Source organism: Arthroderma uncinatum (genome assembly GCF_011692745.1).
Source record: "Arthroderma uncinatum strain CBS 119779 chromosome Unknown scaffold2, whole genome shotgun sequence".
In the NCBI taxonomy this organism is placed as follows: Eukaryota; Fungi; Ascomycota; class Eurotiomycetes; order Onygenales; family Arthrodermataceae; genus Arthroderma; species Arthroderma uncinatum.
The window spans coordinates 2,387,348-2,413,740 of record NW_022983864.1 but is presented as its reverse complement, the minus strand read 5'-3'; the positions used below and the strand labels follow the sequence as shown (position 1 = coordinate 2,413,740).

The 26,393-nt window shown below is 49.4% G+C and overlaps 8 protein-coding genes across 8 annotated transcripts; 4 read left to right on the top strand and 4 right to left on the bottom strand.

The window, feature by feature from the left end:
- Window positions 1-565: 565 nt before the first annotated feature.
- GIQ15_02700 (uncharacterized protein) lies at window positions 566-4,686 on the bottom strand (the record flags this gene model as incomplete). Its single annotated transcript, XM_033550117.1, has 4 exons — window positions 566-973; window positions 1,044-1,382; window positions 1,449-4,479; window positions 4,538-4,686. The coding sequence occupies 4 exons, from the start codon at window positions 4,684-4,686 to the stop codon at window positions 566-568; spliced, it is 3,927 nt and encodes a 1,308-aa protein (XP_033407278.1).
- An 802-nt stretch (window positions 4,687-5,488) lies between these two features.
- Window positions 5,489-6,342, top strand: GIQ15_02699 (uncharacterized protein; the record flags this gene model as incomplete). The annotated part of the gene is made up of 3 exons (XM_033550116.1): window positions 5,489-5,655; window positions 5,838-6,177; window positions 6,253-6,342. 3 exons carry the CDS (start codon window positions 5,489-5,491, stop codon window positions 6,340-6,342), a joined length of 597 nt encoding a protein of 198 aa, XP_033407277.1.
- A 934-nt stretch (window positions 6,343-7,276) lies between these two features.
- GIQ15_02698 (MFS glucose transporter) lies at window positions 7,277-11,239 on the bottom strand (the record flags this gene model as incomplete). The annotated part of the gene is made up of 7 exons (XM_033550115.1): window positions 7,277-7,771; window positions 7,844-8,575; window positions 8,653-8,772; window positions 9,523-10,219; window positions 10,273-10,632; window positions 10,700-10,900; window positions 10,956-11,239. 7 exons carry the CDS (start codon window positions 11,237-11,239, stop codon window positions 7,277-7,279), a joined length of 2,889 nt encoding a protein of 962 aa, XP_033407276.1.
- A 1,402-nt stretch (window positions 11,240-12,641) lies between these two features.
- GIQ15_02697 (uncharacterized protein) lies at window positions 12,642-13,931 on the top strand (the record flags this gene model as incomplete). Its single annotated transcript, XM_033550114.1, has 1 exon — window positions 12,642-13,931. The coding sequence occupies one exon, from the start codon at window positions 12,642-12,644 to the stop codon at window positions 13,929-13,931; it is 1,290 nt and encodes a 429-aa protein (XP_033407275.1).
- A 412-nt stretch (window positions 13,932-14,343) lies between these two features.
- On the bottom strand, window positions 14,344-16,347 carry GIQ15_02696 (uncharacterized protein; the record flags this gene model as incomplete). The annotated part of the gene is made up of 1 exon (XM_033550113.1): window positions 14,344-16,347. The coding sequence occupies one exon, from the start codon at window positions 16,345-16,347 to the stop codon at window positions 14,344-14,346; it is 2,004 nt and encodes a 667-aa protein (XP_033407274.1).
- Window positions 16,348-17,300: 953 nt separating this feature from the next.
- GIQ15_02695 (septum-promoting GTP-binding protein 1) lies at window positions 17,301-18,005 on the bottom strand (the record flags this gene model as incomplete). The annotated part of the gene is made up of 4 exons (XM_033550112.1): window positions 17,301-17,399; window positions 17,461-17,535; window positions 17,606-17,898; window positions 17,954-18,005. 4 exons carry the CDS (start codon window positions 18,003-18,005, stop codon window positions 17,301-17,303), a joined length of 519 nt encoding a protein of 172 aa, XP_033407273.1.
- A 1,400-nt stretch (window positions 18,006-19,405) lies between these two features.
- GIQ15_02694 (ribosome assembly protein RRB1) lies at window positions 19,406-21,080 on the top strand (the record flags this gene model as incomplete). Its single annotated transcript, XM_033550111.1, has 3 exons — window positions 19,406-19,604; window positions 19,718-20,993; window positions 21,056-21,080. The coding sequence occupies 3 exons, from the start codon at window positions 19,406-19,408 to the stop codon at window positions 21,078-21,080; spliced, it is 1,500 nt and encodes a 499-aa protein (XP_033407272.1).
- Window positions 21,081-21,855: 775 nt separating this feature from the next.
- On the top strand, window positions 21,856-22,782 carry GIQ15_02693 (uncharacterized protein; the record flags this gene model as incomplete). The annotated part of the gene is made up of 1 exon (XM_033550110.1): window positions 21,856-22,782. The coding sequence occupies one exon, from the start codon at window positions 21,856-21,858 to the stop codon at window positions 22,780-22,782; it is 927 nt and encodes a 308-aa protein (XP_033407271.1).
- Window positions 22,783-26,393: the final 3,611 nt, after the last annotated feature.

The following is a 26,393-nucleotide window of genomic DNA, read 5'->3' as shown; positions in this document are numbered from 1 at the left end:
TGAAGCTCTTCCACGGCCGAGTTGAGCATCCATGGTTGATAGGAACTGCTTCAGCGTTCACAACATACGCGACCCTTGACTTTGAAATGTCCATTTGGACTTCCTCGCATGCTCTCTGTTGTGCTCTCCGTGCTGTGAGTGCATATTCGCCTAGTAGCACGGCATCATATCGCCAGGCCAGATGTGAATGCATGCGGAGACCGTGGAGATGGTGGATTGGAGACCCTGCTGCCAATATACATAGCGTTGCTGGCATTAGCTTGGGATGCTAGTTAGCCCTGCAGCCTCAGGGTCTAAAGTCGTGCGTGACAAGTACGCCGTAGCCCTTGAGGGTTTCACTTCTAGTTGTTGGATGCAGACGTCGATGTTGGGGCCATACTTTGGGGCCAGTTCTTACTGTCCCTGTCCAGTGTTTACGCATATTAAACCCAGTGTCTATGATGTGTATTGGTTCGATATTTTATCATGTTTTGACCCTCATTAAACCTATTACTTATTGGAGAGACAGGTACGACTTCATCGACGTTGTATAGCCTGTAATCGTTTAAGTATACCCAGGATAACCTTAGCTGATTGAACGTAGCAGCTGGCTGAACTCTTTTGCCATCCACTCCACATACGTCTTCCAGGCATGGTGGTCATTTGATGCCTCCGCCGCGGGGAATGCCATCTGCAGCTCTCGACTAATTTTCAGCACACCCACTGACGCCTCTTGAGCCTTCTCCAGCTCCTGTTTAACTGCTGATTCTTTCGGTTTGACGGATAATACCACTCGGAATGAGTTACTAAACGCATCCAGCCGAGAGAGGGTTTCTTCTGGTGCCAAGGTCATCAACTTCGAAATCATAAGATTGCACAGGGTTCGGATATCTTGCTCGTCTTCGATACCGGCTATGATTCGATCGTAGACCTCAGAAAGGTTGACAGTGGAGAATGCCACGTCAAGACATGTATAAAGCGTCTCGTATGCGCTCTAGAATTTTTTTAACTAGTTAGCCAAATGAACCAAGTATATAGAAAAATGACGAATATAGGTTACTTACCTTGCGAAGCTCCAAGCCATCGTCGACCTTGTGTTTGAACGGGCCCATTTGCACCTCTCGTACAAGCTCGGGTTTCAAGTTCGTATCACCCATAACGGCAGGTAATAGTTGTGGTAGATGTGGAAGAACAAGTGCCGTTTTGTTGTGAATTGCGGAATTCAGGGTTGTCAGAGCAAGGCGGTGGTTGGCCAAGTCGCTATCATTTAGAATTGTGACCAACACTGGAACTATAAGTGGACGAAGAGTTTCATTGTATGTGTTGCTTGAATCAGCAAGGGTGTAGCGGAATGCAGAGATAACCGTGCCTCTAATGGTGGCATTTGGATGAGACAGATATTCCTATTATAAGGTAAGCTTGTGAGCTACATGAAACTTCACAATTAAAAAAAAAAGGAGGGAACATACCTGCAGCTGTGGAATGTAGGTTGCTGGATCGATCAAAGACAAGCGTCCGATACATTCGGCTCCCACAGTACGATTATCTTCATCATCAGAAGCTGATAACAATATTTGCCAAAGACGAGTGGCGAACGGAGCCACATGAGTCTTAACGTCTTCTGGGTGCTGAAGGATCTCCTTTAGCGAATGAAGAAGGAGATATTTAGATGATTTAGACTTCTCCAACCCCTCGAGAATGACAGGCAAGTAAGCCTTCACGTTGCTAGCTCCCGCGTTACCAAGTGCCACGGCAGCGGAAAGTCGAACCTTATCCGAAGGAGAGTTGAAGTTTGCAATGAATAGTTGAGGGTCGAGGGGAGAGTTGGCACCCATTCGCAGTCCAATCTCTCCCAGGATGGCCAAAGCAAGACATTTACGCTGGTTGTCATGGGCAGTCTTGAGTTCGTTGAGGAAGTCCTGGGTTTTAACACCAATATTTGGTCCACCATAAACTAGAAGAGTTCCGATTGCCCTACCGACGACGGCAGAATCACCATTAACCCCGACGTTTTGTAACAAGGCTTTCATGAGTTTTGCGCCTGCTCCCTGTTCGCCTATCACACGGACTAGAAGGATATATGCCTTTAGCGCAGTTCCCGTTAGAGTTCCTTGAACCGCAGTGCAGAGCTGTGATATGATGTTATCATTAACAAGTTCTGGGCCGTAATGGGGCAGTAACTTGGCTAAGATGACTAGTGCTGGCGTCAAGAGATGTAAGTCATCCGCAGAAATAAGAGGGGAGACAGCAACTCGTAAACCGTCAGTGGTGGTTTGATCTAGATATTGCCTAGTCTGAGAGTTGATCGCAATACTCTTGAGAGCCCCGAGGCACACATCTCGCAGTGTGCGGTCGACCTTTCTGAGCTGGGCTGCTAGCTCAAGCGTAACTTCGCCGAGCCATGAAGGTGCAATATCATCAGTGTGGCGCGCGAGCAATGCAACATCGTCTATAGCACGAGCAGCGGCAACTCTTGTTGTCTCATTCTTTAGTCGTTCTAGAAGAACCAGCATCGCTCTCTGTCGATGGGGTAGAGAAATAAATCTACGCCCTTCTGGTCCAGATGTTCGACTCAACATCACTCCAAGCACATGTATACCACGCTGTCGAACCCCTAAATCTGTACTATTGTCGGTGACTTTCTCCACAACAATATCGTACAGTTTTTCTAGTTGTAACCCCAAGTCTCGATCATCTGCAGAGACTCGTGGGGGAGTAAGGGCCACCACAATCTGTTCGATTGCTCCAAGAGCTTCACTTGAAACCTTGAAGTCTCTATCATTCACGGATGCAACAACTCCAGGTATCAATGCAATAAGGAATGGCGAGAGTGAGTTCGAAGGATGAGTCTCAGAAATAGCGGCAATTAATCCCAATGCCTCGACCTGAAGATTTCCCGCGCTGACTGAATTCGAGCCAGCAGAAACTGTCACTCCACCAGATAGCCCGGATGTCTTCAAAGCATCAGCAATAGGGTCCTCAATTCGCTGTAAATAGTCTGCCAGGCCTCCGTATCGGACAAGGGCAAGGGCCTTCAATAAAAGAATAGCACCTTGTTTCAGGGGTATTGATGCGCCTTTCCATAACTTGGTCAACGCCTGCACAATGCCTGGCGTTAGGTCTGCGAGGTCAGTCTGCGGGCCTGGCTGAGGTGTCGAGGGTTTGATGATTGGGGTATCTAAAGCCGCTGCAGCGGGAAAGTCTGATTCAAGGTCGATCACAGTGGCGTTACTATCCTGCCGTCTCCTTTTTCGAGATGAACGTGCTTGAGAAAATGGATCGCAGTACAATGAGTTAGGCCCGGTTGCAAGATCACTCGTCTTTCGAACTATACCTGTCATCGTCGCCACAACTTCAACTTTGACGCTCTCTTCCCTTTCCTTAGTGAACCTTGAAAGAAGTGCTGGCGCTATCTTCTGATATATCGAACCGTCTTCGACAGCCCGTGCGTTCCGTCCTTGTGTTGACACAACAGTGTATAGAACCTTCGCAGAGCATCTACGGACTTTCCAGCTCAAGTCATCAATATCGCTATAGCCCTCTTCTTCCTCAAAGTCATCGAATGCATCGTTGTCTTCGTCGGGCTCCTCGGTAGCACCATCGTCACTACTTTCATCTTGAGTGCCACCCATTTCTTCATCATCTTCCGTCTCAGCCACATTTGGGTCATATTTCAGGTATCGTAAAGCAGCTGCAATAGAGTCATTCAGGTATGGCTGCATCTCGGAACCACAGCAACCAAGCAGTGTTTCAAGTGATATCAGTGCCGTCTCACGCAACTCATCTTGCTTGGGATCATGTTCTCCATCGTCAGACATGTCTTCGTTCATCTCATCCATCTCCTTTTCACTAACGGCTGAAAGGACGAATGGTGCCAGTGTTTTCAAATAGGGACCAAACTTCGCCGGAGTCGACCTTGCCATTGCAGAAATAGTAGCGATTAAATGACGACGACGGTTGATTGTAAGATGCGGGGATCGAAAGCTCTCAATGAGGCCCGAGACGAAGCCACTTAATTGTGCATCTGATAGGTGGATTGACAACATCGAGATGGCCGTTAGAGCGCGTTTAGTGACCACTGTCCCTGCATGGTCGTTCTCGATAACGCGTACAACTGTCTGCAGAAGCTCAGATAGCTCCTCGTCGTTTAGCATGGGTCCATATGACCGCACTACATCGATCAACACGTCAATAGCATCACTGCTGAATCCCTTTGCTGGGTCGTTCACGATCATCCCTGGTGCGGCAGCTGGTGACTTTGTCCTCGTTGGTGCACCGATCAAACGGGGAATTAAAACCCTAGATATAGCTTCATAGCTGCTCTGAACTTCTTTAGAAGTGATTAGGTTGATATTTGGACGCGGAAGGGAAGCTAGAATCATTCGAAGAGCAGTATTTGGGACCGACGTGTCAATTGTCTGTGAGCTCGTGAGGATTGCAAGCTTGTCGATGAATGGAGTGAGAATATCGGGCGGTAGACGCGTAGCCAAAGGACCTATACTGTTTCTCAGAGTTAGAAGAAGCTGGATATGAATTATAGAATATATTTCAATCTCACCATTTCAATGCCACGTTTTGTACCTCGCCGTTCTGGTCTTCTAGAGACTTGAGCAGTCCATCCACCATCTGGTTGCATGCTGGGTGATCCTGTGAAAAATAGGATGAGTTGCAGTTCTCGATAAGTGCTAGAAGGTCGTTCAGGGACATGTATCGAATATCTGGATCGGGATCGGTGAACTTGACCAGCAGTGGGCCCAAGGCTTGCTGTATCGACTGTTTATGGAACGCCATCCTGCTACCCGAAGCTGCTGGCGGAACGATTGTAAGATCCGGATAAACAGCCCAGAGGCGCGCTCCTCTTCAGATACACAAAGCTTCAAGTGGTGAGAGGTAGATGGAGAGAAGGGAGATATGTGAGAGAAGTTGGAGAAATATCGAGCCTCAGAGTGTGGGGGTTGAGGACATGGCGGGGCTGTCTGTAGGCAGCAGTGGAAGAAGATGCAGCTAAGAAGTGTATGGAAAACACAGCTGCAACTGATGTCTGAGATCCTGATGCTGATATGGACTTTGGGATAGCTAGAGGTAGCTGTTCGATATCACTATGCCTGATGTTTGTCTCAGGTAGTGACAAAGGCATGGAAGCCGTTTATGTGCATGTTTACCTATAACTACAACTTGGATGCAGCCACCACTGTACATTCCAGCTACATAAAACTAGACTCACAGTCACTCCATACACAGTCTACCAGTCTATACACATACACTCACACACACATATATATATGTATATATATATATATACATCTCTTGCACACTCCTGTATAGATGTGAGGTTGTGATGGCCTAGATCACGTGGTCATGGCCCTTGGACTGCTTGTTCCAACCTCGCAGTTTCTCTTCTGTCCTTCGCCTGTCCATCCGCCCAGCACCAAACAGCACCCTCTACGCCCTTCGAGGAGTCCGATTCCAGCCCAATTGCGCTCGATTTCAGCAATTGACCAGCTTCACAATGGTTCTCTACCGGTCACCTGCCGTCCGGTCGTTTTTCTCGGCTCAGTCGAGACGGTTCGCGGCTCCCAGAGTACCGACTGCCCGAGCATGGCAGCGAGTTTCTCGACGAGGTTACGCCGACCACGCCGGCCATGAATCTCATGAGGCTGGAAGTGATATGCCATGGTGAGTTGGCCTGTCCATTTTTGTCCTGTGAAGGGTCTGTCTGGAATCGATTCAACCATCAAGACGGTCGTACCACTTTTGGCTATGACGTTTTATTGTGGAAGAAATATTTTTCTTTCTTTCTTGAATATGGCGAACATTGGCTGATTCAATTCCTCTGTCTGTTTGTTTTTCTGCTGTAGGTTGCTTGGTTCCGTCGCATTCACTCTCCCGGCAGCATACTACCTTTACCAGTCCGGCCCCGCTGGAAGGACTGGCCACGGCGACCACGGACACGTTGAGCACGCCGTTGAAAAAGTGAAGGAAGCCGTCAGCGAGCCAGTCAAGGAGGAGGCCAAGCCAGAGCCAGTTGCCGAGCCAAAGGCCGAGTCTGAAGAGCCCAAGTCTGAGGAACCAAAGTCCGAGGAGGAGCCAAAGTCTGAAGAGGCACCAAAGGCCGAGACCGAAGAGGAGAAGCCCAAGGAAGAAGAAAAGCCTGCCGAAACTCCTGCTGAGAAGTCCGAGGAGGCCGAAAAACCATCTGTGAGTGTTGCTCTAACTAACACATCAATACTTGATGCTTTGTTAAGTGGAATTCCCAACTAACTACGTTATTAGCCCCAGGAAGAGAAGAAGCCCGCTGAGACTGAAGACAAGACTCCTAACCCAAGGGATCCATCCAAGGAGCCAGCCTCTAAATCCAGCTAGACTTCTTTGAATACATGGTGACGCCAGACGAGAAGGAAGAGACAACCACAACCCCATCAAATGTCCATTCTTTAGAACAGTTGCCCAATTTTGCTACCTTGTGCTGTAATATAAGTGAATGACATGATCATAAAATCCATACAAGAGCATGTACAGACACCGACCTCCTTACAACCACCTGTTTCATTTAGGTTTTAGAATAGATGCAAATAGTATATGTTCCATTTTATAGCTTGTGCTGGACATTATCTTCTACACCCTGAGTAGATATTCTAGGTAGGTAAAGCAATCATAAAAGATTTAATCTGATGATGATAATCATTACTGGCCTGCCAGAGGCAAGACAGGAGGATGTTCAGATAAGCGTAAGCTTTTTGGATAAGAAGAAGAGTAATAATAATAGGCATTAGAACCATCGTATAAATAAAAACAAGAAAAATTTAAACCTCCCCTGGGCTCCATCGTTAAATATCATCATCGTCAAGATTCAGGTGTGAGTTGCGATTTCACTCTGCGTATGAATGCTCGGATGGCATATCCTATTATATCCTGTCTTGTAGTGAAAGTGCCGATGGCTGATGGCGAATCCGCTGCCGCCACTGAGGGCCTATTGTTTGCAAGCATTAAAAAAAAACATAAGTCAAATCTAACCGTGCGCCGATGCTAAAGCCGGTCTCATAGATGAGACGTCGAGCCCATGCCCCCGTATATATATATTCGGGCTTCTCTTAAAATGCCCAGCGACAAAAGGAATACAAATGGAAGAACCAACAAGGAAACACGATTAGCCGCGATATAGGGAATAAAAAGTGATATAATAAAGGACCCTGACCCGCCTAAGCTATGCAATTCAAGGGTATAAGGCGGGAACAAGAAGTGGCGGGACGGGCCGTCCAGAAAATCTCGCGTGTTTTGTATGTAATTAGTTGCTCATTCATTTGCGTTTCGTGGCAGTGCCGTTTGCGTTGCCGTTGGCTAACCCGGTAGCTGATCCGTTTCCAATTGGATCGGCGTTCTCCTTTGTAGCGTGGCCGTTGACAAGCAAAGTCGGGATACTATTGACCCCGTTCCCATCACCGTTTGCCGTAGCATCTTCGATCTCGTCCTCGTCCTCATTGTCACTTCGTTCATCTTGCAACGCGTTGCTGAAGACGTACGTTTTGGCGATACGGATAATAAGGTAGAGCCAGAATAGGTTGATGGCCTGGAGGGAGCCTAGGAGGCCGAACGTAATGTATTGACTGAGCCAGAACTTGTACTGTCCGGCTGCCCAGTCGACTTCGAAAGGACCGACAGTCCGGAACTCGGTCAGGACAGCCCAGAGAATGTGGAGATTGAGATAGTGTCGCATATAAACCCAGACAGCAACGAAAATAGCGAAGAAAGGGGTGATTATCGGGGAGTCGAGATAGTTGAGAGTTTTTGACGTCTGATAGCACACACAATTGATTAGCAAAAAAAAAAGACAAGCCTATCGGATATTACGGAAAAGAAAACTCACTGCAAGGAAGAAGTCAGAGATGTCGTGGGTGATGTATACGGCGAGTCCAATATAAGTGAAGTGGAAGCGGTAACTCAATGCGATAAGCGCCAGGGTAATTATATGGTGCCCGACCAATTCTTTAAAGTCCCTCCGCGGTTTTTCGAGCTGAAGCAGCAGTACGAGCCCCTGCTGTGCCCAGTAGGCGGCTTCGAGAAGGTAATACGCCTTGAAATCAGCGGTATGGGCCTTGTGCGGGAACCCCTCAAACATGGCCGTGGTGTTGAAGTACCAGATATTCGTCTGCTTCATCACGTACAATCCGAACGGCCCAAACACACTAAAGTAGATTGCCGTGTACACCTGTTCCATGAACCGGGTAGTCTTCGAGCGGCCCTTGATCCCAGCGTATACCGCCCACGGCCGGATAACGCATTGCATCAAGAATTCGCGGGTAAAGGAGAGCGCAATTGTGTAGAACGCAACGAACGCAATGTCTAGTTTCCCCTTGCCGTAGAGAACTGGCCCACCCGGCGTTTCCGGAGGCAGTGGGTAGGAAAGAAATATACCAGCGTGTATGGGGTTCGACTCTGATGGGTTTACGGCGTATGCGGCGAGGAGGGCCACAAGGAGGGCCAGAGGCAAGATCCATGTGTGTTTAAAGCAGATATCTCTCGACCGACGGAGCCACGATCTTGCTCTTCTCCGTTTAGAATGAGGTTTGCTCGTCGACAGGCCGTTTTGGTGTCGCAACTGCACAGAGCGCAAAATGTCAGATCCTATCTCTCAGGCTGAAAGGAGAGTTGCGCTACAAACCACAATCCACGTACCTTGTGCTGGGGAGACTCTGTATTTCCGCCAGCCATGAGCGGCATCTTCGACTCTTCCTTCATGGCATGCATGTTGATGGCCTCCTTGACGTCTGTACTGCCCTGCAAGTTGGAGGAGGACTGGTGGTGTTTAGGAAGCTGGCGGATGGACGATAAAAGGAGCGTCGATCTCGGCGCCAGCTCAACCGGTGCGTCTAATTAAATTTTATTGTTTTTTTTATTATTTTATTTTGGCTTTCTCTCACTTTTCTTTTTTTTTCTTCCCATCCAGTATCGGGCCTTTTCGCGTGGTCTGAAGGAGCTGTGGTGAAGGAAAACTTTTTCCTCGGGGGAGATCTCCTGCCTTGTCGCGTGTTGCTTGCACGGAATACGGAGGAAGTCAACAAGGGCGGCGCAGAGAGTAGCTATGACATAATAACAGGGCGATGCACTGTTTCGACCTCGATTCCCCTGGCTCCTTTTCTTCACAAATCAATAGTTCGATCTGATATAAACTCCTGGTCTAAGGGCTTAAGGGGCTAAGGCAGTTTTATCTCTCGGTGTTTCTTTCTTCCGTTCATTGGATGAATAGATGAGATGCAATTTCGATAGATGAGATACTCTTAGATGAGCTGAAGAGAGGATGCATGCCATAACCTCTAGAGTCACGGAGAGGCCTGCTGTCTAGGGATGATACGTTGGTGTGTGTCTAGTCCACGGATAAATATGTAGAATATGAGAAAGGATATCAATTGATCAATTTCTTGTTCAAGGTATTTTCAAGGGATCAAGGGATTATATATATTCATGTACAGAAACAGTCGAGTAACCGGTTTCACCTTCATCAAATTACCACGGCATTACTATTCATAGCCAAGTCATCGGTCAAACCTGGCTGGTTTCCAACTTATCCGACTGGACGACGCCATGCTCCTCCAGCTGTGCAGCACGACGGAAAGTGCTCCTCGTCTTCCAGGCCGGCGTGCCAATGTATTTGGTGCCCTTGGGATCAGTGAAGATCTGTTCTACCTCCTCCAGGGTTTTACCCGCAGTGTCAGGGAACATAAAGTAGACGTGGATGAACATGGCGGCACAGAAGACACCGAACAGCACGTATGTTTTCCACTGAATGTTGACAAAGGATGGAGGCACAAAGTAGCCGAGTGCGAAGTTGAAGGCCCAATTTGCCGAAGTTGCGAGGGCAACGGCCTTTCCACGGACGCGAAGGGGGAAGAGCTCTGGGGGATAGATCCAGGATACAGGTCCCCAGGTCGGGGCGAAGGAGGCGACGAAGAGGTAAGAGCATGCAATCACAGCTTTGCTCGGGGGCCCGGTGATCTCCCAGGATTCAGCTTCGACGCCATTGAGGCCTCCTGGCGGAGCTGGATGTCCACGACCTGCCAGCAAGCCGGCATTTACAAACAAGAATGTCATCATGAAGAACGCGCCGACCAGGAGAGGGCGACGTCGACCCCAGCGGTCGATCCAGAGTAAGGCCGGGACCGTCATGGCGACGTTGATGACATATTGGATGCTGCTGGAAACTAGAAGGGTGTTTCCGGTCAAGCCAGCCATTCCGAAGACATATCTGCCGGCCATTAGATGGGATACTTGATCTATGGAAAAGGGGTTAAGACTTACGTGATATAGTACATCATCACGTTCATGCCAGTCAACTGACTCCAGATTTGGGTGAAGACGCCGATATGAGTACGGTTGATCATGTTGGGCTTGAAGAGCTCCAAGTAGGAGACATCGGCGTTTCGTTTTTCAAACTCGCATATATCCTTGATCTCCTGGAGTTCGCGGAGGACGAAGGGGGAGTTTGGATTGCCATGACCGTGAACCAGAGTCAGTACCGCGTGGCACTCATCCCATCTGTCTTTACGAGCGAGCCATCGAGGAGACTCGGGGAGTGGCATCATGCCGAAGAAGAGAAGGACGGCTGGGATAGCCTGTAGCCCCCATGGGACACGGAAGGCAGCTGGACCCTTGATAAAACTGCACCCATATGATATACTGTTTCTGTCAGTATCTCCTTTTGGCAGAGATAAAGGGGGAAGCCTACTAGAACATGATGAGGATGCCCCAGGTGATTGCCCACTGCTGGCATCCGACGAGACGGCCACGTTTGGTAGGAGGTGCGACTTCCGAGATATAGACGGGCACCTGTGCAGAGCAGATACCAACACTCAAACCGTTGATGACCCGGCCAGCAATCAACATGCCAATATTCTGGGACGCACAGGTGATTACGGAGCCGATGATCCTAGTTTCTCGTCCTCAGCTGGAGTTCACATAAACGGCACAAACGGTGGGCTTACCAGATAACGGCTCCAACCATGATGGCTTTCTTTCGTCCCATCATATCAGAGACGAAGCCAGATATCAGAGCTCCGAGCCAGGAGCCACCGGCCATGGCTGCAGTGATGCCGCCCTGGACTGCAGGCCGGGGACCACCACACTGGCCGTCGCCATACTGGTTGAAATAGCACTTGTACTGGTCGGTGCCGAGGATAGCAGACATCGACGAGATATCAAAGCCGAAAAGACCGCCTCCTATGACGGAGACGGCAGCAATGATATAGATGTTCCCCGTATTGAACATCTTCAGCTCCCTACGTTCTCGTCTCTGGTGGGTGATTGTTCAATATGGATAGTGAGCATAGACACCTCCCTGGGAGCGCGACATATGCTAAACATGAGGATAGGTGCTAGAATAGAAAGAGAGAGGAAACCAAGTCTGATAGGAACGACTGAGACCATTATATACAGCCTACGGTGCGGGGGATGGAAGCTACCATAGGATCGGCCATGCTACCAGCCTATGATCAATGACGCTGCCACCAGGTCCAGTCCAGTCTGCCAGCGTCCGTATCTACGACATCCATCTTCTCCACAAGTCTTGTGCCGCCCCCCGCAGACACTCGTCCATCGCACAGAGTATACGGAGTACGAAGAGTTGCATATCTAGGGGAGTGACAGGTGTCGCGTGCCGTGTGCCACTGCATCGATCTCTGGTTCCGCGCACTTCCAGCGGTTGGCCAGACCAGCTCGTCGAGGCCGTTCCAGTGGCTCCCTGCTCTTTTCCTTGTATCCTCATAATTGTCGTTAAAGGGGATCTCGTTAAAGGGTCTCGTTGAAAGGATCTCGTTGAAAAGGACAAAAAGAAGCAAAAGAAACGATGTATAAGATCGACGTCTGCCGAGCCGTTTCGGGCCATCCTTCATGCAACCACATGAAATCCACAATGCTTGTATTCTCAAGTATATATACTTGTGATATCACCAGAAAAGCATAGGGCCGGAAGTAGAGGTATATCTACATGTCGCCTCCTTCCCCCAGAAACAACCCAGGGAAAACCTCCTATTCGCAGCGTCATCGCTTCCGACATACTTCCCTGTTGCTTCCTTCGCAGGCTGGAATACCACCTGAAACCCTGAGATGTAACTGCTCCATCGGCCGAGCCGTCGTCACGGCCCCTCAAGCCATCCGCTGTCTCGTTGGCGCAAGGTTTCACAGCTTGGGCGTCGGTCTTCATCTCAACTCGCCTCTACTCGCCCTCTTCTCGCTCTTATCCACTGCCTCCAAGCTGGCTCGGGAGGTCGGGAGTCCCGATGCATGGCTGAAGCTTCCAGGAGGTCGCTTATAATCCTCCGCGTCTGCATTAGCGGCCGCTCTCAGCTTTATATCACTGAATTCGACTTTCCCATGCTAAACTCTGAAATCTCGTCACTACTATATAATCCTGGAACTCGTCTTGAGGAACTCCCAAGGAATTTCGTTGGGATTTACCAGTAGAAGTTGTCTCATTAACAACGGTTTCCATCAACCATTTTACGAATGGTCTGGTAGAGACGTCATAGATATACACTCCCTCGAAATGTGAGTATATATACTCTGCCAGGACATTATTTCTTTCTCTCTCTCTTTCTTTTTCTTCTTTTTCTTTTGTCACACACTCAGCGGAATATCTCTAATATCTTCGTTTCATTTCACTCCAACGTTTGATGGAAGAAAAAATCTATCAACTTCAACCTATTGTCGAAGCCTTAAGCATCCATCTGCTCCCTGAAATGAATGAGCAAGAGTGGCCTCCTGATGACCCTGAGTATGTGGTTGTGGGAAGCGATCTGGATTCAGAGGCCTCGCAATTCGATGCTGGTTGGACGGATAAATCGAAAACCAGGAAGTCGAGCGGGATAGGCCGGGCCAATATCCGGAAGGAGAGCTTCAACACCTCTAGGCCTCAGGCGGACAACTTGGGCACTAGACGGAACAGAAACTCAACCAGGTCCGACACGCGGCATACACCGGAGCCGTGTTATGATGAAGGGCAAGAGGCCAAAACAGGTAACGGCAAACCAGGCTCCTACCAGAGTACCGCTGTTGGGGGTAAATGTTCCCATGGCTCTCCCCGGGACGTGCACCCTGGATGTTTCCAGGCGTCTTGCTATGACGGAGTATGCCAATCAGCCGTCTTCGATATAGGATTGGAAGGTTACATCCAAACCTGCCGATACCAAGCCTATGTTAATGATGGTGAAGAAGAAGTTTACTACGACGCCGTCTCATCGATTGACTCTACGCAGGAATCAGCGGATAGATATGAGCACTACCATCTAGATGAACACTACTACCGACAACGCGACTTCTCATCCGACGACACGCTGAAGCTGGACGATCTCATTACCATCCAAGTCTGCGCCCAGCTATTCATCACTAGGGTAGCTACTTTGATCAGCGGCAGCGACTACTTTTGGAGTTTCCTTCCAATTAATAGGCTGCTTGATCCCGAGCGCCTCTTGTTAGATGAATGGCAATATCCGTTCTCAAAGCGGCCCGTCCTTCTAGATGACGGAGCTTACTTTGTCGACGCGGATCCAGATATGTTCAAATACATCTTGAACTTCCTGCGTGGTGAAAACCCGCCATTATTCTGGTCCAAAAACAGCGGTCATGATTACCCGCTCTATCATCGGCTACTTGCTGAATCCGACTTTTTCGCTGTTCCCCGCCTGACAACATATTTGAAAGAGAGAGCATACATCCAGGCGCTCTCAGGAATACTTGGAGTGGAACGCCACTTCTCACGAGTTGACGCCATGTCTACGGGTAACGCTCCACACCTTGCGTCCTACGACGACGATGATTCAGATAAATTTACCGATTTTGAGGAGCGGTTGCTTTCATTGGAAAATCTCTCTTTGGAAAGACCCTTGGAAAGGCTACCCTTGAGTTACCCTCGATCTTGGTTGGGAGAGGAAGCTCCGGACGGCGTACCCGCTACCTGGTGGTAACAAAAGTATGGGGAACTCAAGCGGAGAGAAAAGCAATAAAAACCCAAAAAAACCCGGAAAAAAACCTCCTCCAGGCGAAATGAAATTTGATTTAAGTGTTGACTATTTTGATAGCGTAGCTGGGCTTGCATTCAACTCCAACCTAGAATAGATGAATATTTATATTAGGAGTAGGAACTCAATCAAAATTGTGACTTGCACCCCCCCCCCCCCAAAAAAAAAGGAAGCGGAAGAAGTGGCAGCTAGGAAAGCAAGGTAAATCATCGTATCAGCATTAGACTTCTATCATTGCCCTAAGTTATATCATTAAGTCCCATCCATCCCAAGTACCTACCCGAGTAGCACCCTCGCCGCAGACATAACTGCTATGGCTTATCGCAGCCGGAGAAAAAGAAAAGCAAAACAAGGTATATTAAACAAGACTCCATTCGGCAACTGCATTGAACCCCATCCCAATTCTACCTACCCCTTGCTCAAACTCTGCGATTGTCATACCACGTAGATTCTGCCGGTCACCAAAACTAGTCAACTCGTACATCATCAATCTCTGACCAGCGCAGCCCAGCACTCTACCATCAGGGATATCCAAATACCAGTAGTCACCGCCCCCGCCAGGGTTTGTGCCTCGAAAATGGTTAAATGGAACGAATTTCTTTTCTCTGCCATCGATCCCATGCGTACCCAGGATGAAGAAGGCTGCAGCGCTTTTGCCGCCGTGCTTGGTAATAGACCAATGTTCGCAGATGAGACCGAATTGAAAATGCACCGGACGCCCGGAAACTTGTCTGATAGAGATAGATTTCAGCCTTGGTTGGAGGGTAGACTGTCCGATACCGTGGTCTTCTACGGCGTTGCTGAAGAGAGTGGGTGGGTCAGAGGGAATATTCATTTGCGCCTTGAGGCCACCGCTAATATATTCTTCCCATGTAATGTCAGTGCGTCCATCCTCACGGTAGAGGTCGGATTTATTTTCAGGGTAATGGCAGAGGCCGAATTCGTCGTTCGACATGGTGAAATGTTTGGGTGAAAATTCTTGAATGTATGGCATGTTTTCGCCCTCGACGTGGCCGGCACCCCAGCAGCTATCGATTAGCTTCCACTGGCCGTTGTCAATGCGTACTACATTCCACGCATGGTTGAGATTATAGGAAGGCAATGGTTCTCCGGGTACAGGTGTCTTATGTGCATAACCCGCCCCATGGCCGCTTAGTAGTCTAACCTCTAAGCCGGCGTGCCTTGCTAGAGTCTCGAAGAGAGAAGCAAACCCAGCACAAACCGCAAGGCCACTAGTGAATACATAATCTGGCGATTGTGGCGTGGATTTGCCCTGAAAGAAGCTTTCGACATCATAGCGGACGTTATGATGAAGCCACTTAAAAATCACCCTGGCCTTGTCTGTAAGCGACGGGAATGGGGAGGTGAGTTGGGCCGACAGCCAGGCCAAATCGTGCGAGGGAAGGGATTGACGAGGGAACTTGGCAGCATGTGCATCAGGGGCGGAGAAGTCACGACATTTAAAGCACACGGTTGACGATGTGGCAGGCTGAATTGCATTAGCATGGGTCGGAAGGATTCCCTGAGGCTTAGATGTGGTGGGTATCTGGGGTATTTTTGGGCGGGATGCATGCGGTATGGGTGGTGGGATACGGGACATATTTTTAGCCCGGGCCGAGAGAGGATTGTCGTTGACCGCATCATTGACACTACTGCTCAGTGTCGCAAATGATACCTGCCTGAGTTTTTGGAGGTCTGCGCCTCGAGGTGGAGGAGGGGGAAGCTTCCTCTGTGTAACGGGTGCCGAGTCTACTCTCTCTAGCAGAGGTTGACATTGTTGCTGACACTGAGCCTGCTGTGCTTGGGGAATAGGTGTAGAGTCCATGCGAGGAGGGAGTTGCGGTTTCGCAGGCTTTAATGGAGGAGGAACTTTAGCAGGAGAAACGAGCTTATGGCCAGCCAACTGGTTCCGTAACGCTGCTACATTGCCGTTCAGACTTCGAGCATCGAAGCTCGGCTTGGATTGCGATTCCCCCTTTTGCCTCTCATGGCTGGTATCCTTAGTATCTTTAGGGCCGCTATTCCACCCTTTCACAGCGGGCAACTCGGTCTGGCCCCATGCTGGAGCGCGAACGCGGTAAACGTCAGGCTTGCAGTCTGACACGGACGAGTTCGAGGAAATGGATGCGCTCGAGGGTGTATATTCGCTGGAAGTCCGACCATAGTCCGACGACGTTCGAGGAGGTAGAGCTGGCGGCACTACTGGCGATGAGGCTGCTGCTGCTGCTGCTGTCTTCCTTGGCGGCAACGGAGGGCCTGCCGGGATGGCCTTGCCTGACTTTGGCGGCGGAGGCGGAGGAGGCCTTTTCTGGCCGGTTCTGGCGATGACGGGCGGAGGTAGAACCTCCTTTCCTCGAATCATTTGTCTGGGACTGTACTCCTCGACTGTGAAGAGATATTGCTGCTCGCTCGCTCGTCTAGCACGTCGGAGGCAAAGGGGATCAGGGACGGAGTCATCGCAATAATATATGGAGAGGCGGAGAGTTGTTCCCTGTTCGTTGGATCAAGCACGCCTCAGGGTATATTACATGCTGGTATCAAATATCAAACTGCTTAGCCCCACGTCAGGCCCACAGTGCCCAGCCCCAGACGCAGCGGCTTGCTTTTTTGTTGGACGTTTCGTGCATCGCGCGCCCTTGAAATCTGTCCGTATTGCGGGCGTCGTCGTTGGTGTTTCAGCTGCGGTGGTTGCTTCTGTCCAACTTAATTAACCTTAAGTTAAGTAAGCAGCTGAGGCCGTCTTATTGGCGGATATAGCGATCCGCTTGTTGGTGGCCAATCAGAAGGCGAGAAAATCCTGATAAGCTCAGGTCAAATGAAGACGCGAATTCTCATTGGTTGGTCCCTGATGCGGCTCTGCTGGCCTAAAGAGGAAGGCCGTGGCGGGCCAACAGTAGAAGATATAGAAGGGAGGACAGAGTGATAGAAGAGCAATAGAAGGGATAGCAAGAGCAGGAAGAACAGGGAGAGGGAAGAGGAGAAGGATGTCCACGGGAGGAGATAAAAATATCATATAAACTACGCTAAACATCTATGCTGGCCGGATCATGCACCGCAAGCCAGGATAGCGATAGCCCAAGTCATAATACACCATCAAGAAAGGAACGGCGAACGACAAACGACGGCGACCTTGAATCTTAGACTACTCGGACGCCCCCAACATACGACGAAGAACCCTCAAGCCCCGTCAACTCCCGCTTGTTCCCCCCAGAGACTATCACTCAGGACCATGGATAGCAAGATCTTCATCGACCATAGCGGCTAGCCGTTACATCATGGAGACATATACATCGTCACTATCGTCACCTTTCCTCGTTAGACGGATTGGTACAGCAACAAGGGCTCGCCGATGTTTTCGATTTCGGGGATCGTGCATTTGAGATCAAACGCCTTGCTAAGCACGATTTTAAATATCTAAAAATAAGTAGAGTTAGAACCGGGACCGGCCGGCCGTGCTAGAGGACAACAGACTTACCTTTTGCACGTTGATGCTATGACTTGTGCTGCTGAAAATTAAGCTCGCCCTCATCGCCTTGGCGAATCGTTTTGCCTGCCAAGACCTGTCAGTCCTTGAAGTAGATAGTAGATAGTAGATAGTTAAAGCAGGGACAGCAGCACACCTGTATGGATATCTCCTCTTGATCTTCGCGCGGGAAGTTGACGAAATGGTCATATTTAGTCCCCACGAGAAAGGGAATGGCAGTCTTGTTGAAGCCACGCCCTTGTCGATACCACTCTTTAATAGAGTTCAGCGTGCTTTTCCGGGTGAGATCAAACATGAACAATATAGCCACGGCGTCGTTGCAAACAAGAGGCAGCATGTTGACGAATTCTCGCTGCCCTCCCAGATCCCAGATCGAAAATGTGATTTCTGTGTTTCGGATTGAAATCGTCTTTTCCATAAAATTGACCCCTAGTTGCATTGTCAGTGATAGGGCTGTAGATTACAGGGGTTGTTGCGTGCCCACCTAATGTCTGAATATAATCTTCGTCCCAGCTGCCCTCTACATATTTGACCATTAAACTTGTCTTGCCAATTTGAGCGTCGCCAACCATCCCGACTTTAATCACAACACTATTCTTGTTTGGAGCCGCCGATTGTTGTTGTTGTTGTTGCTGTTGCTGTTGCTGTTGTTGTTGTTGCTGCGGTTGCTGCTGCGGTTGCTGTGGTTGTGGCGGCCTCTGGTTCTGATTGTGGTCTTGGTATTGTTGCGAGTATCCGTACCTATCTCCGGAACTCGATACCCCAGAGCCTGGGCGGGAAGCAGGTTGTGAAGGCAGTTGGTATTGCTGGTATGACATGGTGGGGGAGTTATGCCTTGACGCCGGCGAAAGGTCACTCTCATGTGTAGGTAGAGTTGGAGTAATCGACTGAACGTATTCGGGAGAGTATGACGAGTGGTGGGCTTGTTGTCCGTTGATGTAGCCGTTATTATAAGTCTGCGGGTAATTCGACACTGTCTCTTCGGCGCGGGCTGGAATGTCCTGCTCTGGTGTCTGTGGAACCAAGCTCTCGGGGGCAGACGCTGGTTCGGTCTCTGGAGCAGGCTTCGACGAAGACACCGGTTCTAGTGCAGATACGGGCTCCGGTACAGATACAGATGCAGGCCCAGTCCCAGGCTGAGTAAGTGGTTGTTCAGTATTTGTTGTCGTCGCCGTGAATTGTGTCACCGTCGGCTCCTCCTCCACCTGGAGCTTATCGATCTCCTTCGTCAACGTATCCATCTCCGCGTCTAGTCTCAGAGTGAATCTTCACGGCGTATAACGGTGGTATCACACGAATTGTTAGGTTTATGGAGAGGCATAAATAGACCAAGGGTCTCTCGTGCGGTAGGGTCGTCCGTTCTCGGCAGATGCGTCGTTTCGCTCGGTTTCAGGGCGAGTTGAATGAAAGCGCTGCACATGCAGGAAGCGTGCCGGGTAAATCCCTTATCCCAAATACCACTCTGCCGTAGACAGACGCCGCCGGGCTTCTCCTTTTCTGAGCCAGGGGAGCTTGAGGGAGCTCAAGGTTTAAGCGCGTAGGGTCGAGGGAACCGCGATATCCCGTGGAGCTGGGGGGTTTTCAGGCGATCGAAGATCCGGTCTCAGGAGGGAACGAGTTGGCCTGGCGTCCGAACAGAGAGAGACACTGCTGCAATCCGTCGTTCTTTGTATATCGTCGTCGACGCCGTCTATCAAAAGCGAATGTTCACGAAACCGAAACCAACAACGCAAGCTGGGATTGGCCCAAAAGGAGACTAGCGCGGGCCCGCATTTCCACCCAAACATGTGGGAAAATAAAAAAGATTTTTTGATACTGGAAACATAAATTTTTTTATTATCGATAACACACGAACGAGTTGCTCTTCCTTCTCTGCCACCGCACCTGTTGTTAGGTTTTATATTGATCGAATTGGCCAGAGGGAGGTAGTTCCAGCATGTCGAAGCGCAGTATAGAGGCCGACGAGGCGAGCGGGGCACTGAAAGCTGGTGACCGGCCCATGGAGGACGCCCCGCCAAACGAGATAGGAGATTTTGAAGACGAGTTTGAAGACGAGTTTGAGAGCGAAGATGAGATCCTCGAGGCTGGTGTTGACGGCCGGCCAGATGCAGAGCGCGAAGCTGAAGAGCAAAGGGGTACGTGGTGGCCCTAGAGCCGGGTTCTGCGGTGTGCATAGCCAATTCGTCTTGTCTCATGATGATAAAAAGGAAAATAGATGGCTGACGGGTGTGACTCTTGTCTTGAATAGATGCAATGGAGGTGGACAAACAGACATTCATCCCCGGAAGGACAAAACTAGGCCCCGGGGAGACTCTGTCGCCCGATCCGTCCACATACGATATGCTTCATACACTAAGCACGCCATGGCCGTGTCTTTCATTCGATATCGTGAAGGATAGCCTGGGCGATAACAGAAAATTGTACCCAGCAACCGTATATGCAGTGTCCGGTACACAGGCAGAGTCGAGGAGGGCAAAAGACAATGAGCTTATGGTGCTCAAATTGAGCGGGCTGAACAGGATGGAACGTGAGCCCAACGAAGACGAGGACGATGAGTCAGATTCAGACGACGATTCTCCTTCGGAGCCCATCCTCGAGTCAAAGTCGATACCCCTAAACTCTACAACGAACCGGATCCGGTCACACCAAACACCACATGCATCAGGGGACCCCACGAAACCTCCCCAGACACTTGCCGCGTGCATGCTGGAAAATTCACAGATTGTGATCCATGATGTATCGCAACATCTGGCCAGCTTTGATAACCCCGGCTTAATACTTCCGCCATCGGCGGCCAAACCTCTCTCTACACTACGAATGCATAAATCTGAGGGTTACGCACTTGACTGGTCTCCTCTTTACCCTCTAGGGAAACTACTCACGGGCGACAATGATGGCCTCATATACGTAACCACTCGATCCGAGGGTGGCGGATGGGTTACCGACTCGCGACCATTTGTTGGCCATACATCATCCGTCGAAGAAATTCAGTGGTCCCCCAACGAGAAGAACGTATTTGCGTCCGCCAGCAGCGATGGGAGCGTTAAAATATGGGATGTTCGGTCCAAATCACGAAAACCAGCAGTGGATGTTAAGATCTCCAACACAGACATCAACGTCATGAGTTGGTCAAAGCAGACTTTCCACCTCCTTGCCACAGGTGCTGATGATGGTCAATGGGGTGTTTGGGACTTGAGGCAGTGGAAACCCGAATCTTCAAATGGCGGCTCCTCCCAGTTCAAGCCCGAGGCAGTAGCCTCGTTTGATTTCCATACGGAGCCCATCACGAGCATCGAATGGCACCCAACTGACGACAGTGTTGTTGCTGTTAGCTCGGCGGATAACACACTTACACTTTGGGATCTTGCCGTAGAGATCGATGACGAGGAAACCCGAGAAGAAGCTGGCTTGGCAGATGTCCCATCACAGCTGTTGTTTGTCCATTATATGGAGATGGTAAAGGAGTTGCATTGGCAGGAACAGATGCCAGGTACGATCATGGCTACTGGAGGTAATGGCTTCGGGTAAGTTCCTTCCTCATCCCTAAGCGTTTTCTTGAAATTTTTTACTGACTTTATACGTGTAGTGTTTTCAAAACCATCAGTGTTTAAAATTCATAATATAACTACTGAAACAAAGCGAAAAAAGGTTACAAAATTTATGGAACCCCCATGAGTTGAGCTTTTGTGTTCATACGGCTTTATGATTTTATGAAATAATCAAAATAGAAGGTCAATATCAAAAATAAAGCAGGTACAATGGGACCATATTCCCTAGGATACCTGTGGTTTACATAAAAAGAATCTGCTTAACACAGCTCCAAGATGAGGTCTCTTAATTTTTGTGATGACAATCTATTTCTTCCATGACAGTCAGATTCACGATTATCTTATCTAGACAAAGAAGAGCCTATTATAACCACGGTGGAAGGTTAGAGCCATTTAACTGGACATAAAGTGAAAATAAGATTGATGGTGAGTGAACCTTTACCATGGACCTGTAGCATTTGTACCAAAACAAACCTACAGTGACAACCAAACAAACACAAAATGCCCTAACCTCTTTCACGGAAAGAGTGACGTTATATAGGGAGGTTAACGGATAGGTCTGTCATTGTCTCGAGTTTCTTGTGATTTACTGTTCACCCAGGCCAATCCGGATCATGCCTATTCAGTCTTCCCCTTCGTCACCCTACCTTTTCTATATAATACCACCTAACTTTCTTTACTGGGAGGAGCTTCCGGCCGCTTTTAACTTTCTAATTGTTTGGATATCTATCCCACCGCCTTCCGGGGCCTATAAGAGCGAAGAGGGTTATCGAGAAACACTAAGACGACCTAGTGACGTTCTATCTGTTTGCATTTGGAACCACCCATCGCCAACATCATGCTTGATCCAAGCCAGGCTGCCCAAGATGAAGATCCAAACCAGGGACATATTATTAGCCATGAAGACCGTGACGTCTCTGAAACCATTATGCAGGTGAACGATGACTATTCGTCATCAAGTCTAACAGTCGATATATGTGTCGAAGCAATGGAGGGCATGGCTATGCAAGACCCGCGATCGTCGAACGACCGAGCGGCCCCAGTTGATATCCGGAATAAACATGCTGCTAACATTTCGTCCAAGAAACCACACAAGCGCTCAGATACACCACGAAGGGTATTCCGTCGATACGTATCCATGCCTCATATCCTTCGGACCCGGATACAAGTGATACAGCACCAAATCGAAGTCTGCAAATCAAGCTTGACACCGAATCATATCCTCACAGGAAAGGATTGCCAGACAAAAACACCGTTTCTAGTGAGAAGAGTGCGTCCACGGGCAACGTTCTCCAGAAAACCAACCCCCCGCATCGTCCGGACTGGGTGGAGCACTATTAATAAACGGGTGGGATTGATGGAAGTTCCAGAAATAATGGAGGCAGATTGGACAGAGTGTGTAGAAGAGACGCTGCATCTGCGCGGGGGCTGTGGCGGATGGATGAACAAAAAGGGGAAGATACAACGATTGGAAGACGATGAGGAACTTCCGCCAATTATATGGTGGGTTGCTGGGGGAAAACCGGGATATCCTCTCCCAACGGGCAAGCGGTTAAGAGAATGGAAGACAAAAAGTAAAGGGAAGTGGCAGGAAGACCAGAGGAGAGGGTATCTTCAGGAATTCGTGTTCGTGATGTCCGAAGGGAGATTATGCAGGAATCAACCTGAAAGGAAGATAAAGGGGAAAAACGATGTGAAGACAAAGAAAGCTAAGGGCCCTGATGACCTGGCTGAGGGCGGTAGCTCGATACTCGCGCCAGGATAAATTATCTTTCTGGATGGTGTATGGATACATTTTGATAGATGTACTCCATAGCTACACAATGCTATTATGTCCCTGGCTGAGAGTTCTAGCCAAGGGCGTTGGTTCCATTACTTGGCAGCATCATTCTAACGAGATATATCACCCTTGGGAATAGAACAGTATATCAATTAACTCCAGAGGATCTGCATCGTCTCTAGGCAGTTGATTCTTCTTATAACCTTGATATTGAAGAAAGGAACCTCGAAGTAAATTAGGTTCGACCATTCTTGTGGAGGGGACAATGCAGCATGGAAGCATGGTCCCTTCCTGACACGATGTACGGAGTAATATTATCAGACTTAATATACCCAATATATCAAATCGAGCTAACGCTTTTTTTACCACACTTATCGAATGTAAGGTTAAAGCCGCGTTGTCCTCCAACAACTGTACTCTCGTGAAAACCCTCGGCCAAGATGGCGGCCCATCACCTCCCGCCAGGGCCGTCCGTTACTTTCAGCCACAAGGTCATCCAAAGGCCGAATGCAGTCTAAAGCCCGCTTGCCCTTGACCCAGCAGCAGGCATTGTTGCATCATGTGCACAGCTTGTGCTGATAAACTTCGAAGGGCGGAAAAGCGCCCTGTGCCTGATTGGCAGGCCAATATGCATGAGAACGCCAGCTACTGGTTATCCTTGTACAGCTGTTAATGCACGACATGCGGAAGCACGTCGATTGCCAGCTCCAATTCGTTGATATATTTTGGGATGATGAATTTTGGTTTGTTCGAGCCTGGCTAATTGAGGATCTCAGCGGAGGACGACTCTGTCCTCGTCACCACATAACCCCATAAGCTCTAGCAGTGATGATTGGACCCGGCCACCGCGTGCTGATAACTGTACGCCCATACGTATATCGGAAGACCGTCAGGCAGTGAACGTATACAGGCATACACAGCATAACGATGCAACCCAGAAGCTCGGGAATGGAGTTAGGTTCGAGGTGAGATATATATATATGTGAGTATACGAGCTTTCTCATGGCGTACATACGTACATATACATATGGTCATCGTCACCGGCCTGCCAACATGCATCCTCCAGCGATTAGTCTTTCATCTGCACGGAGTCTGCTCAACTAACTAGCCACTAAGCTGCTGAGGTGGCGTCGACTCTCTCGTATTGGCGACCTGCTCGGCTGCATATCCATCCCAAAGAGCTGGGCAGCAGCTTTGCAATATATGTACGGAGTATAAAATATTATTATATTACTCGTACCAGGAACGATAACTCTGGACTGGCCCTTGTCGCTGGGAGAGTTCTCGAGAAGCTGGGTTCAAACGGTCTACCATGAACTTTCCCGACCCTGTCGGTCTGGGGGGGATTTTCCTTGCAGTTTGATAGGCAGGACCATGCTTCCTCGGTGAACTGTAAATGACGTCTGGTTTGTAATGGTGAACCACGGGCGGTCCCTGTTGATCTCCGTTTGGACGCCTTCTGTGCTGCATGCGCTGTGCTGCATCGATAACAGAGCACAGGTCGAAGAATGGCGAAAAAGAAAGGAATATTGTTAGCGGAACAAAGACAAGAAAAGTTGAAGTTGAAGTTGTTTTTTTTGGCTGATGACGTAATTCCGTGCTTGCTTAAGCTAGATACGCGCCGCTAGTCCATTTTAGGAAACGACACATGACCTGTCGCATTCCTAAACGGGAACTAGCGCGGTGCTTACCGACGCGGCCACTAGTCCCAAAGAAGTTTAGCCCACAAATATTTGGTAACGTCACAGATATGTATTATTACACTGCATGAAGTGTAATACCATGAAATACCAGGACCTGTATTGGTACGGCCAAATACCAACTCTTAGTGCCTTTTGCATCGAATATCAAATCACACATCGATCAGCACCGCTTTTGCCGTCAAAGCTCAAGAGCTTGGTGTGCTAACTATAGAAGATGGCCCGGGTTTGCAGGCCTTGGCCGGCCACAAACGCCGATGTCGCACGGCGCGTGAGCTTCTGGCCGTAGACGATGATGTCAATTGGCGATTTGGCGGCGTTGTCGAGGGACAGCCCTTGAAAGCTAGATGGATGGACAAGCCATCGAGGTACCAAGTCGTTACTCTGCATGAGCATAGGCCACTTGAGGCGTCTCCTAGCTACACCAGTCCAGCTGCTGAAAACTTTAGAGTGGGAGCACTCCGTCCGAGTTATGTCCATCGAATTATGTTCGTCGGGGATCGGAACGGAGTATGTGCTATTATGACTCGGCAGCTCGGGCGATGCTGGGCCCATGGCAAGTACAAGAAAATGCCGCGGTACGGATATTCTAGCGAGCTTTGGTCATCTTCACACTCAACTTTGGTTGAAGGCTGAGGTCGAATTCGTCCAATCCAGTCGCTAGATATTATTCAGCCCGTTCCTTGGAGAAAATTAAGGGCTTTTTTCTGCTTGCCTCCAATTTCCTCTTTTCGATCCTGCCGTGAGAGAATCCACATGGCCAAGTACGAGCATCACGGCTCACCGGTATGCGTAGATGTAAACAAGTTTCGAGGATCCACTGCGCCCCCAGACTCCACGCGATGGACTCGATGACAGCTAATGCTCGATTTGTGGGGAAGCAGCCGTAAGTAAGGGCCCATCTCTGAACTCCGGGAAGGCCTCGTGTTGGCCACACCATTCATATCGCCGTTCGGAGTCTAGGACAGACGACTGGACGGCTTCGCCTAGGTTTCTGTGCTCGTCTAATCCGGCTCCGCGGACCTTACGAACACGAAGAAGTAAGTATTTAGCCGAAGTCGAGGTGTCCCAACATCACCAGCCGATCGTCTTGTCTTCAAGACGTTATTAAATGGAACCGTCGGGCATCAATCCAGAATTTTCTGCATGTGGAGAGTTGTCGATGATGCCTGAACGTTTTTATTTCTTCTTGGGGCCCATGGAGATGATGACATAAGCATGATATGGACGCTTTGGGGCGCGGATATAACTTCCCAGGATGATCCGGATAAATGGAGTGGTATTGATCCGGTATCGATCGGGCGGACGTCGATATATCAAGAGCAGTTATGATAGCTAGGAGATCGGTGGTGATCCAGAGTCAGAGTCGTCGCGAGACAGCATGAACATGAACTGTCTGTGGAACGAAGCACGGCGTCCATGCCGCTCCCGTCCAGATGGAAACTCTGGTGCCTTGTGGCTAGATACATCGACGGACCGCTTGGACTACAGCAGGAGCGAGGCCGTTCTAGGTCCTTTGAATGCACCGTCTCTGGGAATCTTTTTACCACCCGAGCGCGGCGATCTACGCACCGTGCATGCTCGATCATGACATTTATATACAGCTACTTGCAGTTACGGGACCTTTTTTGGTGCCTCGCAGCATCGCTTCGAGCCACAAGGCTGCAGTTGCATAGCGTACGCTGCACGCCGGCGCTCGTTCCTCCAGAGCAGATGGATTGCGCCCTTGTCTCGCTGAATATTACTCCGTCTTATTCTCTCGAGGGTCAAGTATAGAGGCCTGCATTGTGGCTGTGACCCTGCGTGCAGTAATACCGCCTGTTACACCTGCAGTACCCATGGTATCTACCTCGTACCGGTCCTACGCATTGAATATGAGTACGGACATACTCCGCA